This window comes from Oryzias melastigma, linkage group LG12 (assembly GCF_002922805.2).
Source record: "Oryzias melastigma strain HK-1 linkage group LG12, ASM292280v2, whole genome shotgun sequence".
In the NCBI taxonomy this organism is placed as follows: Eukaryota; Metazoa; Chordata; class Actinopteri; order Beloniformes; family Adrianichthyidae; genus Oryzias; species Oryzias melastigma.
Genome location: NC_050523.1, coordinates 1,335,603 through 1,354,125, shown reverse-complemented (window position 1 = coordinate 1,354,125; position 18,523 = coordinate 1,335,603). Strand labels below are relative to the sequence as shown.

The 18,523-nt window shown below is 42.9% G+C and overlaps 1 protein-coding gene across 6 annotated transcripts in view; it reads right to left on the bottom strand.

Annotated features, from left to right (window-relative positions):
- Positions 1 to 6: 6 nt before the first annotated feature.
- rasgrf2a (Ras protein-specific guanine nucleotide-releasing factor 2a) overlaps positions 7 to 18,523 on the bottom strand; it is a 46,445-nt gene continuing 27,928 nt past the window's right edge. For 4 of the 6 annotated variants that reach the window (XM_024299362.2, XM_024299361.2, XM_024299360.2 and 1 more), the window contains 24 exons: positions 17,949 to 18,028; positions 17,541 to 17,734; positions 16,397 to 16,506; positions 16,184 to 16,302; positions 15,949 to 16,112; positions 14,745 to 14,811; positions 14,538 to 14,674; positions 14,363 to 14,445; positions 13,156 to 13,404; positions 12,955 to 13,047; positions 12,379 to 12,887; positions 10,807 to 10,932; positions 10,653 to 10,736; positions 8,785 to 8,891; positions 7,005 to 7,117; positions 6,858 to 6,918; positions 6,757 to 6,786; positions 6,561 to 6,664; positions 3,888 to 3,972; positions 3,236 to 3,433; positions 3,082 to 3,161; positions 2,882 to 2,999; positions 823 to 891; positions 7 to 755 (listed from right to left, as the gene is read on the bottom strand). In XM_024299362.2, coding sequence (XP_024155130.1) covers positions 660 to 755; positions 823 to 891; positions 2,882 to 2,999; positions 3,082 to 3,161; positions 3,236 to 3,433; positions 3,888 to 3,972; positions 6,561 to 6,664; positions 6,757 to 6,786; positions 6,858 to 6,918; positions 7,005 to 7,117; positions 8,785 to 8,891; positions 10,653 to 10,736; positions 10,807 to 10,932; positions 12,379 to 12,887; positions 12,955 to 13,047; positions 13,156 to 13,404; positions 14,363 to 14,445; positions 14,538 to 14,674; positions 14,745 to 14,811; positions 15,949 to 16,112; positions 16,184 to 16,302; positions 16,397 to 16,506; positions 17,541 to 17,734; positions 17,949 to 18,028 — 3,076 coding nt within the window. In that variant the 3' untranslated portion in view covers positions 7 to 659. The remainder of the gene's footprint in view (positions 756 to 822; positions 892 to 2,881; positions 3,000 to 3,081; positions 3,162 to 3,235; positions 3,434 to 3,887; positions 3,973 to 6,560; positions 6,665 to 6,756; positions 6,787 to 6,857; positions 6,919 to 7,004; positions 7,118 to 8,784; positions 8,892 to 10,652; positions 10,737 to 10,806; positions 10,933 to 12,378; positions 12,888 to 12,954; positions 13,048 to 13,155; positions 13,405 to 14,362; positions 14,446 to 14,537; positions 14,675 to 14,744; positions 14,812 to 15,948; positions 16,113 to 16,183; positions 16,303 to 16,396; positions 16,507 to 17,540; positions 17,735 to 17,948; positions 18,029 to 18,523) is intronic. The other 2 variants (XM_024299358.2, XM_024299359.2) reach the window with 2 other exon arrangements.

Here is an 18,523-nt window from a genome sequence, read left to right as displayed (position 1 = left end):
GGGGGGGGGTGATGTTTGAATACATTTATGTAAATCAATCTTTAAAAATCATTTACATTTGGAATACTAGTTGCAGTTCTTTTGTCTCTTCTAAAGCAAACGACTAGATTCACAGGAAACGAATAAACAGGAAGTTGCTGTTCTGTAAAAACTGCAGCACCCCCATCTGGTAGCACAGCAGAACTGCGGAGACCTGAGCGTTTTTCAATCCAATCATTGCAGACAGGGATGACCGTTCTTTATAGTCTGTTTAGTTTTTACCTATTGTGCATATTTTATGACTCCATCTGTGCATCTGTAAAAACTACAGGCATGAAGCCCAATGAGGCAAATTGAATTTGTGATATTGGGCTATATAAATAAAATTGAATTGAATTGAATTGAATATGGTAATCCAACAAAAGTCTGTTATCTGATTTGTTTCTGAGAGCTTCATACAGAACAATGTTTCTGTTGTGGCTTTAACAACATATTGTTTAACAATTTATTTTTGTTTCCACTGTCATAACGGAGAACCTCCTGCTTCGAGCAAAGAGTTTCGCCGATGATCCAAGTGTTGACTGAATACGAGTGTAAGGTTGAACGTCTACAAGGCACCGTTTCTCCTGAGTTTTCTAAGCGTAAAAACTGTCTGGGATTCGCGCTCCGTCTGACACGGATCATCCAGGAGGAACCCGCGGCTCCAGCTTCAGCGACAGCTCGTAAAGAGCGTCTTCGTCCATCACCGACGCCTTATCCAGAAGGAACTGGGTCACCTGAAGGCAGAACCGGGATGAGAGTCTGATCGGTTACGGCGGCTGGTCCACATGTCCTCGTACAAACCTTGGGCTGGTGCTCGATCCTGTACGGCGCCTGCTGGAACTGACGGATCTCTCTGATGATGTGGGAAATCTGTGTGGGGGGGTACAGGAAACGTAATGGAGTTCATGATCAGTTTGTCGTCTTTACTTAACTAAAACATCTTAGTCTCTAAACCAGGGATCTCCAACTGTTTTCAGATTGGGCTGAACGAGGCTGAAGTTGGTGTCTGATTTTATGTTTCAGCCTCCAGTTTCTCAAAGCTTTGGGGGGCAAAGTTTATCTTCTGTAGCTGCTTTAAACTTTATTTGTTTAATAGATTTCATGTAAGAACCATTCAAATGTGAAATAATTTTTCCTTAGCCCATAACTGTCAAAATGAAATAAAATAAAAATAAAATAAATTTTAAAAAATCAGATGCCAACTTCTGTCTCATCTGATTTTTATGGTGTGACGGATAAATACAAAAAAAGGGGGAAAAAGTTAACAAAAACTGATATTTTTCTCAATATAATAAACATGAATCCACCATTTGAATAACTTTATTAGCAACAGCCTTCTAATACAAAACAACCAGTAACTGAATATTTTGCATCATTATTATGGTCTGTGGGAATCCTCACCTGGAGTAAAGACTTCTGGTTTTCGTCTGTTAAAGACAAATTTATTTTATTTTGAAGTTAAAGGCTCTTTTTCCGTTTCCTCTCTGAATTTTTTTCTGCCAAAACAAACCTTCCAAATACATTTGTCTTTTGCTAACTTTGCTAGTTTGGGGGTTTTGATTTAGCGGTTGGTGCAGACGCTTTAAGAACGTAGCGGATGGATACTATCTGTCCCACGGACCGGCGGCGGCGGCCACAAATCCGGAGGAACTGAGCGTGCTCAGATGTTTGCAGATGAAGAGATGTCTGATTGAACCACCTTTTTCACATGACGTCAGACAAAACGGCAACATCAGCATCAGTGTGGAAAGTGACTTCCTGAGCTCTGTTTAACACAACTTTATGTAAATAATAAAAGATAACCTCACCAATTTCAACAGAAAATCGAACCATTTTATTTTCATTTTTCTCCATTAGATCGTTCACAAATCAAAACACAAAAGTATTCCTCCTGCAGAATGCTCCACAGCTGCTTCCCCAGAATCCTATGGATGATAGTAAACAAGTCGGGGATTATTTCTCTCTGACAACTCGGTTATATTTGGATGAAAGCTGCATGTACTTCATAGAGTGCTACGTGTTTGATTATGAAGGTACTAAGGATTTTATTTTTCTATTTTCCGCTAACACTAGGAAGAGCTTCGTCCCTGAGACATGGAGCTGCAGAGGATTTTTTCTGCTCACTTGAAGCTGCTAACATTTCAGTGTTCACAAAATCACTGAAAACAGAACAAAAGTAAGATAATTTCAGTGTCTCATTAAAGTCAAACTAATTACTACTGCAAAATACCCCATAAAATAACATCACATAGAATAATATCTGCTTAAATGTGAGGTCATTTTAAAAACAGAATCTCCAATATTGGAGGATTTCATACATTTGTTTTGATTTGTGAACGATCTAAAAGAGTAAATAAAAACACAGATAGGACATTCATAAAATAAATGTAAAAACTTTTTACTTCTACCTTTTATTATTTAGTTAAAATCGTGTTAAACAGTCAGTTTTGCAGGTCTAAACCAGGAAACAGGAAGTCTTTTCACACAGTAGCGGAGATGTCGCTGTTTCGTCTGACGTCACATGAAAAGAGTCTTTTTCTGAGAACTTTGTACGTAAAACGTCCCATTAAAACGGTTTCTGTCAGACTTTGACTGGTCTGTTCGTGGACGTTTTTATCTTTAAATTCAGGTGAAGGACTGGACTGAAGCTCAAACTCATTTTACTGCAGGGGTGACCAAATCCAGCCTTGGAGGGCCGGCGTCCCGCTGGCTTACCAGAAACCTGCCTCAGGTGTGTTTAGCCAATAAGGAGCTTCAATGGTAGGTTGGTTGGAAAACATGGAGGACGCCGGCCCTCGAGGTCTGGATTTGGACACTCCTGCAGGAAACCTGGACCTGAAGGAGTTCCCGCTCGCCTCACCATTCTCATCTTGGAGAAGTTGACGAGGCCCTCCTCGGTGAAGTTGGGTGTTCCCTCCTCGATGAAGGCCAGGTCAGTCAGGTACATGCCCAGGTAGGGGACACAGGGGGGGTTGCAGCTGAAAAACAGGACAAGCATCAGTCTGCTTCCATGAAACGCGTTTATCGTCCATCTCATTCGGTTCCTGCGGCGGCGGTTACTTCTTCAGCGTCTCCCGGAGGTTTTTGAAGCGTCCCTCTGACGACACGATCTTCTGCAGCCGGTCCATCAGCGCCTTCGTCTGAAAACACAGAGAGCTGAGTCCTCCTGCACACCTGAGTGGTTCAGCTGCAGCCTCGGTGGCTCCGTCCAGACCTGCTTGCAGACTTTGGCCCAGGTCTTCTTCAGCCGGTAGACGGCGCTGCGGTTCAGAGCCGAGGTGATCTCCAGCACGCCGTTGTAGTTGTTGAGGCAGCGGCAGATGTCGGCCACGGCCAGCCACTTCTCTATGGAGCTGGCCCGGGAGCCCACGTCCGTGTGAGAGATGATGTGAGACGCCACCAGGTTGCTCATCTGAGGAGGAGGAGGAGGAGCATCAGAGCTGGACGCACAAGCATTTAAAGTCCTCACGTGTTTTCCAGAGTCACATGAGAAAACTCCAGACTGCAGCTTACATTACTGCCTTCTATTTTTATGCTACAGTGGAGACGCCGAAGGCCAGTCAGGTTTTAGCTTTCAGCAGCAAACGCTGCCACCTACTGGTCGGACAGGGACACTGAGAGAACCACAGCTTGGAACCAAAACGATGTTGCCATGGCAACCATGATCAGAAACGGACTAAATGGAGCTCAGAAAGAATGAAACTGTTAGGAAAGTTACTAAACATGTTCCTGATTTTAAACAGGAAGAACCTGCGGGCTCCAAGAAGGCAAAAACTCAAACAGATTCTGCAGCTTCTCAGCTGATGACCTCTGATGAGCAGCAGGAGGCGCCGTAACACTAAACAACGAGAGCTCTTTGTTCGTACGTCGTTGAAGTGCTGGCTGGTCTTCATGATGAACGGAGTCCTCTCAGACTTGTCGATCTTCATCCAGCCCTGACCCAGGAACTCCCTGCAGGACAGAGAACCAGTCTTTAGGTCATGTGATGCTTTGATTTTCAGATGTGAATCGTCGAATTACAACACAACAGGGCTGCCACAAATAGACAACTAATCAACTATTAAAATAGTCGACAACTAATTTAACAGTCGATTAGTCATTACGTTATATTATAAGGAGTCAGAGTGTAGCAAAGTTATAATATCTGCCAGCTTGTTGGACTATTTTAGCATTTATTAAGGTTTTTAGGCTAATTTTGAGTTTAGTTAACGTTTCAACTGCATGGAAGCTGTTTTGGCTAATTAAGGCTGTTTTTGTTTTTTAGACTATTTTGAAGTTTAGCTAATGTTTCAGCTGTTAGCTAGCTGTTTTGGCCAACTTTAGCTTTTTCTGTTTTTTAGGCTAATTCTGTGCAGAGGAGGACCCCAGGGCCCTCTGCTGGTCATCAAACTGGGTCACAGAGAGACAGAAGTACCGCTGAAAGCGTCGTCATTCAGCTGCAGCTCCTGCAGTAGATCATGAAGCTCATCGTACTGAGAGTCTCTGAATGATCTGATGAACCCAGACATGGAGACGGGATTACCGATTAGGGCTGTAACAAGTATCCGAGTACTCAGACACTCACTATCAGCTCCCAAAAATTTCACTACAAGTATTCACGAGGTCCAAGATGGCTAATTTGGGATCTTTAAAATTATAGTAGAATGTTATTATTTTTTCTCTAAAATAATGTTGGATAAAACTCTATAAAACAAAAAAAGCCAGACGCACAGCGCTACCATCACTGGAAGTAAACAAATCTTCAAAATTAAAGTGTTGGTGAAGATTCCAATTTTCAAAGTAAAACTAAAAAAGTGTTTTTTTTTTGTAGTAAAAAAAATTATACTGCAGTTTCAATTACTGACAGAAGTTCTGAAAAAAGAAGCTTTATGATTCCAGAAACTCTTCAACGTTGACAAAATTAACGTAATTCCAGCGGATTCTGAAAAACGTTTTTTCATAACGGATTTGTACCAATATGCTTTAGAACGTAAAGCGCTGCAGAACTATGAAGATGGAGAAACTGTGGAGACAATTTTCAGGATTGTTGTTAAATGATCAAAAACAGCAGTGAGGTTTGGGTTTTGTTTACTGAAGTTAACCAGAAAGTTGATCCAAAAAAACTTGTCTGAAGTGACAAACACCATTTCCTTCGGTCTAAATTTGTGTTTTTATCAGTTGTGTTGATTCTGATCTCCTATTATAAATAAAAGTATACATGATGGTGATTTCATACATATTGTTTTAGTTTAAAACATCCAGTAAAAAAACTGTACAAACATCTTATACTAAAAAGTAAGAACGGTGGTTCCATCTGTGAATTGTTGAGCTCTATTCGTGAATTGAATCGGATCACCTCAATAATGATGCTTTGTGGAGCTCTTCAGAATAAATAAACCTGATCTCTCAACATCATCCGTGTCTTCCATGTGCTAGGTTTGATAGTAGCTCCGCCCACACATGGCGGTTTCTGAACACAAGTGTTGATCATGGAGTTCAGACATTCCCAAACAGAAGTGAAGGACACAAATTGTATTCGGTGTGAAGGCAGCATCAGGGGGGGCTGCTGGTGAGGGGTGGGGGGTTGACCTCTTTGTTTCTGAGGATTCGGTTCCTCAGGAGGAACACAGAGACGCCTCACATCCTTCATGGAAGGTGGGCGGATTTTTAGCAGTAAAGTTGAACAAATTACAAAATTCCTAAATTTCTAGAGATCAGACATGGTTGGAAGGAACTACGTTTGTTCAGAAAGGCACTAAGGTGATTAAAACTTTGTAAAAGTCCCTCCGTGACATTTTTTTAATTAAAAAAAAACATTCCCAATAGTGTTATAATTATGATGATGAAGTTTTTAACCAAAATCCCACAACCTAAAAAAGCAATTTTCCATGTTGATCTGAAGCCTCTGCTTCCAAATCTCCTCTGAGGGGGCGTGGCTTTAGGAGCTGAGCTGAGTAGCTCCGCCCCTGGCTCATTAATTTAAAGAGTCTGTCTGTGACAGCGATTTAAAAGGAGAAATACTTGGAAATGCAAAGACAAAATGATTTCTTATTACATTTGTTCTCTTTCAGAAGGAAAACGCCAGACAGACATGTTAAAAACTCAAAGAACAGGATTTTCATCAGAGGGGCACTTTAAACCCTAAATCAACTTTTTGGGACTTTTGACCTCTGTAAATGGGGCTTTTAAAGTAATTTCTGCTTGTCATTCCCAAATTTTTGATAAATTAAAATAAACTTGTTTAATTCTTGAAAATGTAGTCCAAAAAAACGCCTGTGTGCGCCCCCTAGAGGTTGAATCGAGGTATTACAGTTGAATTTTGTGATTGATCAAACCATGTAAGTTTCAGAAGTCTGACATCATGATCTGTAGCTCCAGTAAGGATAACAGTCCTGCCCTCAAGCCCCGCCCCTCTGACTGGATTTTCCCATTTCGGCTGTGGGTGGAGTCAGCCTCCAACTTCCCTGTTTGGTTACCCTTTAAGGAAGATCTGCAGCTCTTCAGAAATCATAATTACAGCTGAAATGGAGCATCTCCATGGGTGGAGCGATAATACTCACTCGTAGGGAATGCTTCTGAAGACGATGTGGTCCAGCAGGGTGATCTGCTCCGCCAGCTCCATGGCTGACAGGGATTCAAAGCACTCCACTTTCGGGCCCTCTGCCTGCAGAACAGCAGGAAAGAGTGACCATTGAGTCACAAACATACCTGATCACAGGTGGGGGAGCTTCCTCTAATCCAGGGAGGGGTTCTTACCGCGATGAAGTGAAGGAGAGGACAGCTTTTCTGTTCAAGTGAAAATGAACCCCATTAGAGCCTCTAACAGTTTCAAAGCCTCTCAGTGTGATGTCACTGACCATTTGCAGGATGTCTTCTATCCTCAGCTGAGAGTCGTCCTGATCTTCCTGGGAAAGAGCACTGCGGAGCAGATAAGAGTCTGAACATTTCATTTACGTTATCACGCCCACGACGGCTCAAACTCTCCACTTATCCAACCACCTTACCTTAAAATGTTGGATGTTGCTTTCCTCTCCTGAGGCAGCAGGTCTGGGTCTCTCAGGACCTCCTCCAGGAGACTCATCACCCCCGTCTTCAGCTCGCTGTTCATGTCAAAGTCCTGATAAAAATAAGTTATTTTTACAGTTTTATATATTTTAAAAAAGTCAGTGAACAGTCAGAGTTCATCGATTCTGATCCCTATTTAGTTAATAAGTTCAAATCAATATTTTATCTTTTTTTTTATTTGGTTTAATTGCTGTAATTTCCTAGTTTGTTCATTTGTATGTTTGAAATCAAACCCTTTAAATCTTTCATTTCCAGAATCTCCACATTTGTCATGGCGCCCCCTAGAGGTCAACTCTGACAAGCCCTGACCTGTCACTCCTACACTGATGGGGACCTGGTTGCTGACAAGATGGCGCCCAAACATCATTGGCTGAAAAGTTGCAACACTTTTTATTAACACTTGAAAGTGCAGCTTTCACATTTTCTCAAAGATTCAGAATTAGACCCGCCCACACGATGTGAGTTAGGCCCGCCCACTAAGTTGATGTGACGGCGTGCGCTTCATATCTGGTAATTCCCGCAGCACCTTTAGACGCAAACGTTTCATACTTCACGTATTGTGTAACATTAGGGAAGACTGGGTTTGGTTATCACAATGACGTAATGTTTACAACACGGTGAAAACAGCAAGTTCAGCGGAAAATAAGTTTGATTTTGAAAAACATACCACAATCGCTTTACATTTGCTTGCATGATTTCCGGTTTAGGTCGTTAAAAGGCTCCACTTCACAAAAAGTGCTGCGACTCATCTCCGGCGTACAGATTTGAAGTGCCAAAGAGGCCAAATCCCAGAGGTCTGATGTGATTGGATGCAGTGCTGGTTCCTCTCACAGTTTTTACACTAGTTCACACCTATCAACGGCAGGACATGGTGCAACCCAAAACTCCAGCTACGGTCACGTCCAGCTCGCCTCTCTCCACAAACAACAACAGTTGCTCTTTCAGGGCAACGTCTTCTGCTACAAAAATAGCACCTTATATAATCTTAAATGGAAATGATCGTCCTCTGCGCCTCCCCGGGGAAAAGGATGACCTTTCCGGGCGAGAGACACAGAAAAAGAGCACCTCCGTCAGAGAGAGACGGAGCGATGGGCGAGAAGATGAGAGGAAGGAAAAATAGTGTTTTCAGGTGAGCGACCCGATCCAAGAGTGTTTGACCTCTGACCTACAGCAGAAATAGATCTGGACCACGAGGAAACACAGAAACACAAGTGTTTTAGTTCAGAAGTTAAACATTTATTGCTTAATTCATATGTATTTTTTATTTTAAATTAGTCCTGTCTTGATTCAAATGTTGATCAGGTTTGATCACAAAGTTCCATACTTGATTGAAGTTATTACAACTATATATTTCAAGCTCATTATTACAGATAAATGTTCTACTAAAACATTTGTTTTGCAAATGCAAAAAAAATATTTTGAAAGCAAAGAAAAAGATAAAAAAAAGAAAAACATTAAATATGTTTATTTCCAGCTTTGACATTTTTGTTTTTAAACTGAATATTTAGTTTGCAATTAAGGACATTTTCTTCTCAAAACTGTGACTTTTGCTCTCAGTGTGGTGGCATAAATATCACTTCATAAGAACTCTGTATCAGCTGATTCTTAAAATCAAATGATTTGTAATTCAATAAAAAACCTGATTGCGATTCACCTTTTTTAAATTAATAATGAATAAATTAATTAATATATTAGATTTTTGTTTTTTAACGTACCCACCTGTGAGTGTTTGGAGACCCAGTGCCGCAGGACGTTCAGGACTCTGTTGGTGGCAGCTCTGCGGATGATGAACTCTTTGTCGCATCCTTTCTCAGAGTTCACAAAACCTGTGAGCATAAAAAAAATGTTTAAAAAGAAGCGGAGTTTAAAAAATGTAAACACAAAGACAAAGTATAAGCAATACATTTAATATATACATATATATATATTTCCTTTAACATCAACAAAAAAAAAAAAACAAAAGATAATTGTTCCCAAATGAGCAGCTGAAAAAAAACTGTCAGAAGTTCCAAAATTTCACCGACCAAAATGAAAGTTTTCCAGCGTGGTGCCATTTTTAATAAGTAAGTAAGTAACTTTTATTTATACAGCACCTTTTTCCAGACAAAAGTCACGAGGTGCTACACAAGTTATAAACATGAAGACAAAAACTTCAGAAATGAATCAGCAGTACTATTTTTACACAAAAGGTTTTAAGAAAAAGTTTAAATTAAACAGCGACTGGGCGATTTTTTGACATGGGTTAGTGGTCACCTGAGCACATTTGGAGGTCTCGCGGTGGAATACAGGTGACAGGCGTGGGCAGGAATGCAGCACCGCAATAACTGACTGATAGGAAATTCATCTAATTGGACGATTTCTGACGATTTCTAATTGCCGTCCCTCTGCCCCTGTGCTGCCACCGTCCGATTGTTAGAAATCGTACGGTAGCAGCGCGGGTGCTCAACAAGAGCTGTTGACATGAGCCGGGAGCCCGGCAATGACCAAGTGATCCCGGCCACCATGGGTCCAAAACGGGAGATGACATTAATGCTGCAGAAAACTCATCATGAACACTCTGCTTTCTTGGAAGCATGTTGTCTAAAACTGTGTAGATTGATAAGATTATAATGTGAGCTCAAAATCTGAGTTGTGAATGAGCCGTGGTGCAGAATGCTCCACTTGTTATTTAGCCCCCGGGCTACTGGTACTCAATATGGACAGCTGCCATCTGGAGATATTTATGCATCGTCCAATCAGAGCTGCTGGCGGACGATTTTGCAAAAACGTTATCCCCGCCTAACTGACGGCTGCTTGACTGTCACTATCTCCATTTATGACCACGACGACGATTTTTAAAAAGTCAGGCAGCTGCCGCTGATCTGAATGGTTCTGCCGACGGCTCTCCATGCCGCAGCGGCAGGCGTATTTGTGACCGCAGCATAAAGAGGATCAATGTAAAGCAAGTTTAGCCAGAAAAACAGAACCGCTGGATGGAAACGATGAGGGAGCGGCGTTATTTCTATAACAAATCAAAGAAAAGGAGTAAAAAGATAAATTTTACGTAAAAAAAGGGGGTGAATGCTAAATTAAACCCCTGAATGGTATATGTTATTAAAATTATGGAAATGCACCATCAGAACTCTGGAAATATTAAAAAAAAAAAAAAAACTCTTAATGCTGAAAATGCTCCATTAATTTTGACAAAATATAACTAAAAATAGTTATGATGAAATGTAAAAAGAATAAAGAAAAAATAAACACATTTTTAGGCATAGATACTTGATCATAGGATGAATGCTGGAATACATGAAACAATAATAAAAAAGCTGTGAATGAAAATGTAGATACTACAAAGAAAATCAGAATTTAGACAAAATTCAACTAATAAAATGAGAAAAAGTGTGACAACAGGTTGAAAAAGTTTGATTAGAAACAAAAAAGCTGAAAAGACAATCTGTAAAACCAAACATTCAGTTCAGTTTTTGCTGCTCATAGACTAAATCAAATCTCTTTTGGTTTTAAGACATAATCAGTGTTGCTGCTTCCAGCATCCCCTCTGAGCAAAGCTGAAGCGTCTCTGCTCCTGGACCATCATGGCCGCTCACCTTGCGAGCTGCTGTGGCCGGCAGCGGCGGTGGCGATGGCGAAGGCCGAGGCAGGCGACACGCGTGAGCCCTCCCCCGCTGCGCCTGCAACCAAACGACCATTTTCAAACCTTCCGACCCGTGAAATGCAGATTTTCTTCTTTTTTCGCCATACCTCCGCTCTGTCGGTAGCGGAGATGCCGCGGCGTGGACGGAGAGCGGCAGGGAGACAGGTCTCCCGGCTCGCTGCTGGACGGAGAATCTGGGATGAACTTGTCCAAAGACACCGACTCCAGAACAGCTGTGGAGACAAAAGTCACGAATCAAACCGTTTCAGAAGAAACTGCCACTATTTTGTTTATATTTATCATAAGAGTAACTATAACAAAAAATACAAGGCAGTGTTTCATTTTTCTAAAAGGTGAAGTCCAACTTTGTGGCTTCTTCTGGGTCAGTTTGTACGACATTGACTTGAAAGGTTCTTTAGGGGTTTAAAGTTTTGCTACTTATTCTGCTTATAATGCACAAAGACCCCGACTTCTCCCTAAATGACAAACATTAAGCATTTATGACATTAATATTTTTCTGTTATGATCAGTTTTGGCAAAAGTCCATTCAGTTTTCAATGTCATTTCATGAAAAAAGATCAAGTCTGCTCTGATGAAACCAGAAAATGCCTAATATTTTATCTTCCTTATATTTAAAGAGAACAGCTTTGATTGTATTTCTGGAGTTGTGACACAAAGTTGTTAAAGGAATTTGATTAAGATACGTATAACTAGTAGAAAAGTTTAACTCAAGTTTTGAAGTTAGAGTTTGAAAAAACATAGTGCTGTCATGCAATTAACTTTTTGGTGCGATTAATCGTGGCCTGAAATTAATTAATCTAATTAATCGATTTTAATCACAATTTTTTAACCTAATACCTGCTTTTAAAAGTCAAATTTTTAGGTATTTATTTAAGTTTGTGACATTGTGGCACAGTAAAAGTAAAAATAAACTAAAAATGTGTCTTCATGAAGCATAAAGGACTTTCAACTGTTTTCTTAAACAATTAAAAAGCAAAAATAAAAAAACATCAGGTCGAGAGTTCTTCAATTTACCACATTAAAAACAGTAGGAAGACTTTTCTGAGCAAACAAAAAAAAAATGACCTCAAACTTCACATTTATAGAATAACTCAAATGGTGATATAACTTATTCCACGGTTTACCACAATAGCAAGACAGTAGAAAAGACATGAGAGGGATTTTATATTTTAATTTAGCCTATGTGGGTGAATTTGATCATTTTAAAAACTGAGACGAAGCGGAAAAGAAATAGAGAGCCTAAGAAGAAAGAAATGAGGGAATTCAACTATTTATACTTTGGACTTTGTTTTTGTTTTACTTTAAGTAAAACACGAGAAAAATTGAATAAATGAGGATTGAAATGGTTCATGCGAGCAGCAGAGGTCATGTGACGCTTCTTTTGACACATCTAAGAGAATCTTTGGTGACGGTTTGGACCTCATCTGTCAGACGACCTGCTGCTGCTCCTGCAGAGAAAAGCTTTCTGATGATCTAAGCACCGTCGTACCCCTGTTGGGTAACGGTGACCCACTTCTCAGACGACAGTCAGAAACATGTCAGCGTCTGGTGGGACGTTGGCGTTACATAAACGTTGGTGCCGAGCTGAAAGCAGCTTCTGAAGCTCTGAAAAAGCCTGCTTTTGGGACGGCTGCCCACGTGCCGCCGATGCTCCTCACCGCGGCGGATGCTGCGCCGCAGCTTCCCACAGAAGGCGTCCAGGCGAGGCAGCTCTCCGCTCACGTCTTCTGCGGCGGCCGGGCTCAGCTCCGGAGAACTGGGACCGCGGCTGAGGTCCAGGGGCGCTTTGGTGGAACCGGGAGGCGGAGAACACACCCCGGAGGCCTGTGGGAGGCTGGGGGAGCGCGTGGCGGTGGGTGGAGGGGAGTAGAAGCCCGAGGGGGGCCTGAAGGAGCCGGGGGGAGACGAGGAGATGGAGGGGCTGTGGGAGGAGGTGGGGGAGTTGGCTGCAGAGGAGGACGGTGAGGTGGACAGATCCAACGCCCCAACTTTGATGCTGATGGGGGAGCTGAGGGAGAGTTTACGGCTGTGGATGGGGGAGGAGGTGCGGGAGGGGATGGAGAGGGGGGGAGGGGAGGAGAACTTGCGGCAGAGCCTTGGGGATTTGTTGTTGAGGGGGTCCGCCCCCCAGGAGCCCTGGTTGGTGGCGAAGAAGAGCTCCAGAGACCTGAAAGAGAGGGCGGGAGGTGAGCGGCGGCTTGGCTGAGTCGGCAGAATCTGACCGCGGCGGTTACTTGGACTGGTCCAGAGCCAGCTGAGTGATCTTCAGACTGTAGTCGGGACAAAGGGACATGATGGACAGACGGTCGTATGAGTGCTGCTCGATCCTGAGGCGGGAACGTGAGGGAGATGGAGGTGGAGGTGAGTTAGAGATGACAGACAGGATGGGGGAGGGGAGCGGCGATGGAGGTGGGGTGGGGGGGGTCACCGTGTACCTCACGGGGATGGAGGTGAACGGCTTCTTGTAGATGTCGGCCAGCTTGTCGATGACCACGGCGCCGGTGGTGAAGATGCGGTAGGTGTGCAGGAAGGTGTTGAGGAAGTCGATGGACAGGAAGCGCAGGTCGGTCAGACGCTCCAGCAGACGCTCCACGCTGGCGTAGCGGATCTGCGGCACCTTGCAGGAGTTCAGCGTCTTGCTGAAGCAAATGTCCACGTCGTCTTTGTGCAGCCGGGTGTCCGACCTTCAGATGAAAACATTCCGGTTAATGGATGTTCGGCCGTTTGTTGGGAGTGCGACGGCACATTTAGCAGCTCCGACTCTGATGTTGGACAGAAGTCAGTCTGATGCTGCGTTCACGTTTTCACCACCGATGTTTAGACGTGTAGCAAATATGCAGAGCGCTTGAATGTGCTCAAGATGTTCTACTTCCTTCTTTCTGACAGTCTGCATCTCCGTTTTCACACATTTTAAAGAGGCATTTTACTGCTGATCGCCATGACGACGGTCTTCTTCAGAACGTTGAACACGTCACTCTGATCCACCAGGTCAAAGATTTAAAATATTTTTCTTTGAAGTACAAAGTTTCCCTTTCACGTTTAGGATTTTTACTAAAGCTATGCCCATCTTCAGGGCCACACCCCATTTTCATCTGACCCCGCCCCCAATCGCTGGAAAGGTAAAATGATTGATGTATCAGTGACATCTGTACCGGTAGCATTGTACGTATTGGTACTAGTAGCACCAGGAGCACAGGTAGCTCTGTACCAGTTGGTGCCAGTAACACCATACACAACATTACTGGTAACTCTCTACTTGTTGGTATTGGTAGAACCATATCCGTTGGTACTGGTAGGTCTGTATATGTCTGTACTATTAGTATTGTATACGTCATTACCAGTTCTTCTGTCAGTATTGGTAGAACAGTACGCATGGGAATTGATAGTATTATATGGATTAGTACTTGTATTTCCGTACAATTCAGAAATGGTGTCCTTGTACACGTCGGTTCTGATAGAACCATATGTGTTGGTGCCAGTAGCACCATAGGACTGGTAACTCTGTACTTGTTTGTACTGGTATCACCGTACAAACTTGGCACAGAGTTTCGGTACCCGTCCCTAGTCGCATCCTAACATGCTTGTTGATTCGAGTAAAACCTTTCTGGTCACTTTTTAAACCATGTGGTCAGAAATTCTTACTTGATCATATGCGGCACAGAAACCTTGGAGTTCTCCTCAAACACGCTGGTCATCAGGCCGTTACAGCGAATATTATCGATGCACTGAGATGTCAGAAAAAAACAAGAGCGGGTATCGTTAGGCCAGCTCCAGGTGAGTAGGACTCAGACATGTTGCTGCAGGTGCAGTCCTTCACCTGGCTGATGTCGCTCGTCCAGGCTGCCTTTTCCTGGCGTGACGGAGCCAAAAGGACCACTGAGAAGCTCTGACCGTCTGCGGGCTCCACCACGATTTTGAACTCCAGGTGGCTGAAGCCTTGACCCGCTGCGTTGTCTGTGGGGTCAGGAAGCATCAGGTTAGTGATGAATGACGGCGTAAAGAGAAAAGGTGCAGAGACGCTCACAATCTTCATCGCTGGAGTCCAGCTCCTCGATCAGTGTGCACTCAATGAGTGACAGTGTTCCTCCCTGCTGTGAACACAAACATACAAAAGTATTTCTTCTCCGTTTTTGAGTATGTTTGGTGGTAACATTGGAGTCTCAGGAGCGAGAGGACGCTTCACAGATGATGCTAAACCCTGAAAGCAGCAGTTTTAACGATGGAAGTTAAATGTAGAAGAACTGGAGAACGTTTGAACTGACTAAAGGTCAGGTGACCACTCTCACCAATCAGGAGTGAGCTTGTAGTAAGGCCACGCCCCAACAACTTTAAAGTAAGCTACACAAAATCTTTCTATCTCTTCGTTATGTTCCGGGGTTCTGTTCTCTATTCTCAGGTACTTCACCTCTCCTCCATTCTATATTATATTTAGTTCTCTGTGCTTCTGTTTGGTGCAGTGTGATTCACATGTTGCTTTTCTTCCCCTCTCTCCTCCGGGGGAGCGGAGGGTTTTCAGACTCCTGGTGGATCGTCTGTGCTTCTGTCCTTGGCCGTGGACCTCGCCTCTGGCTCATCTTGGCCGTGGACCGCGCCTCTGGCTCATATTGGACGAGGACTTTGCCCCCAGCTGTACCCCAGTCCTATCTGTCTGAACTCTATTCAAATTCTTTAGGAGTTTTTCCTTACCGGGAAGGAGGGTCTAAGGCAGTGTTTCCCAACCCTAGTCCTCAGGGCACACTGTCCGGCATTTTTTTAATCTAACCCTGCTCAAGCACACCTGGCTTTGATGACCGTCATCATCAGGCTTCTGCTGAGCTGAATCAGGTGTGCATAAAATGGGCAACATGGAAAACATGCAGGACAGTGTGCCCCGAGGACCAGGGTTGGGAAACACTGGTCTAAGGGCAGGGAAAACCAGTTTAGTTTAGTCTGTTTAGTTTAGAAATTAGCTATTGTTTGTATTTTATCACCGCCCTTCTGCTTCTGTACAATTACCGGCATGAAGACAATGACGGAATTGTTTTTGTGATATTGGACTATATGAATAAAATTGAATTGAATTGAATATTGGATGAGGGGGGGTCACTGTTTATCCATTTTTGGTGGTCAACGATTTACAGATACTTCCTTTGGCCGATTGTGATTGCCGTTTCTGCCCCCCCGCCTTAAAGCCGTTCAAAGATCAGGTGATAAAGAAGAGCAGCAGCTTTGGAGGAGGTGACGTTTACTTTCAGCAGGTGCAGCTTCCCTCCCGACGTTCGAGTGCAGATGAGGAAGTGTTTGGTGAACAGGAAACACTGCCTTTCCCCTTCCTTTCTCAGGGAGAGCGAACCCAACCGGACCTTACTGAGCACGCCCCGTTCGCTGCTGGACGGCAGCTGGATCAAAGAACCTGGAGAAAAGAGAAGACGTGATGGAGGGAAAATGGAGCGACGAAGGAGGAAACGCAGAGCAGGAGCTCACCTTGCCTGACGAAGGTCTGGCTGGTGTCAAGCAGGATGTCGCAGCCTTCCACGATCATCCTTTCGATGGCCAGGTTCTTCCGGATGTTCTCAGTGTCGCTCACCTCGTCGTGCATCATCCTGACGACAATCGCATCATGAGCACGTTAGAAAACCCACCGCTGTGCTTTCAGAACTTCATCTCCAGCCATATTATGGGATGGATCTAACTTACTTTGACAGCTCCTCCAGTTTGGATTTGGCAAACTCCAGGCTCTTGCGCTCCACGTGCTCGTGAGGCGTGTGCGCCAGCAGCTCGTGGAGCGTGATGATGTATCGAGGAATCTACGGAAATTTCAGAACATGAAAGGAAAAAAAAATATATATATCCAGTGGAAAACATCTGTGTTTTGATTGGAAACATCATATCTGTGCCGCCTGAATGTATTCATTCATTTGTCCTCTCAGGGTCACAGAGGTCACAGAGGTCACAGAGGCTGACCTTAGGATGAAGTTGAGATTTACAATAGACAGTTCAGAGAGGCCTGTAGAGAGGGTTTACAGCCCTAAAACATCTACAGTAATTAAAAAAAAGGAGGTTATCGCAGGTTATTTTTAGAACTAATCTGATAAATGAGGGAACGCTGTATAAAAAGAGACTTTACAACAGCTTGGAATAATGTATGGATTCAGCAACTTTACATAAATACTTGTATACTTTTTTCCTTACAATAAAAGTCCCATGAATCTTTGCAGCAGTGAGATTAGGGTTCTTGAGCTTCACAGGTTTTGTAGGACTTCTTCTGACCTTAAAGCAGGTGAGCGTCCAATCGGCATGAATCCTCTTTCTTTTCTGTGATTGGCTGTTCGGTGGAACATATATTACACTAAACTGAAAGTTATGAAAAACTCAAAAAAAAAAAAAAAATCAAAGAAAGGGAGAAAGCAAGATGAGATCTGAAAACATTTGTTTCGCAAACGCAAAAATGTGTTTTGAAAGCAAAAATTAATAGTTTTGCTTGATACTTTAAAACTGAAGATTTCTGAATTTTTTTTTGGCAATTTAGAAAATTCTGTTTTTAAAACTGACTTTTGTTCTCAATGTAGTGGCATAAATATCACTTCATAATAATCCAGAACAAAGAGAAAATTTCCTTCATAATCATTCTCTTCTTCACATGGAAAGAAAAATATATTTCTAAAAAAACTCAACTTTAGACGCAGTTTCCCATCACCACAAATGAAGCGAGCGTCACTTTTTGAGTACATGTGAGGCAGAAATGAACAAACATTGATTCTCTCTGCAGTAAAAGGTTGAGTTATCTACTGAGAGTGGACCTCAGTTTATCAAAACATTGTCAAAAGGAAAACGTTTGTACCTGGAACATGGGATACGTCAGGAAGGTTTCCAGCATGCGACCCTCACAGGCGGCGTTGGACTCGTACTGCTTCAGCAGCTTGTCAAAGTCCCGGTTCTGCTTGCAGTTGGCCAGAACCTGCAGGCTGTACTGATGGTTCCTCACAAACTCCTGGTAGATGTTCAGCATGGGCAGCAGGATGTCGAAGAGGTCGGCTGCAGGAGAAAAGACACAAAGAAGAGATGATCATCTTCCTCACTGTCGGCGGCAGATGATTTCTGTTTTCACGTTTCACACTCATGGAGAAACTGAAGCTGAGTATTGAAAAACAAACTGCCAGACTCCTGAAACTGTTCTTTAAAATACTCTATGACATCAGGAGAAGCATAAACCAAAAAAAATGTCCCTTCAAAGAACATCATGTCTCACCCAGAACTAAAGTTGGCCAGCTTGCGATCCGAGCCTTCAGCCCCTGGTGGAAGATCTCGTGCAGAAACATGATGGTTTCACTGAGGAAGAGCGGAGGTCAGTTCAGGACACAACAGGGAAATATCAGTAAAACACGAAACACAAAAACGGTACAAAATCTAATTAATTTTCTCTCTAATTATGGATGAAAATGAACTAACCAACTCTGCCTTTGTGGCTCCTTATTAGCATAACTCACCTGATCCAGGTGATAACCTGCAGGAATAAGGGGGCTAAACTCTGAATTCTCTCACTTATTAGTGCACTATAGGCTTTTAGAGACGAGTGTCAGAACCTGTAATCGCTTGATGTTTCTTTGGTTTATAGGTCTGACAAAATACTTTTTTCTGATTTTTGTTGCTTTACTCTGCATTTGTTCCCTCTGCAACCACTCAAAGATTTTGTCGGATTTATGACGCTGAGACATGTTTTGTAACGTTCTAATTGTTCTGGCAGTTTTCTTTTTTAGGCGGAAGTGGATAAACTACGCTGGATTTTTGATCAAATAGTTGTAAATAACTTAAAATAGAGTTAAT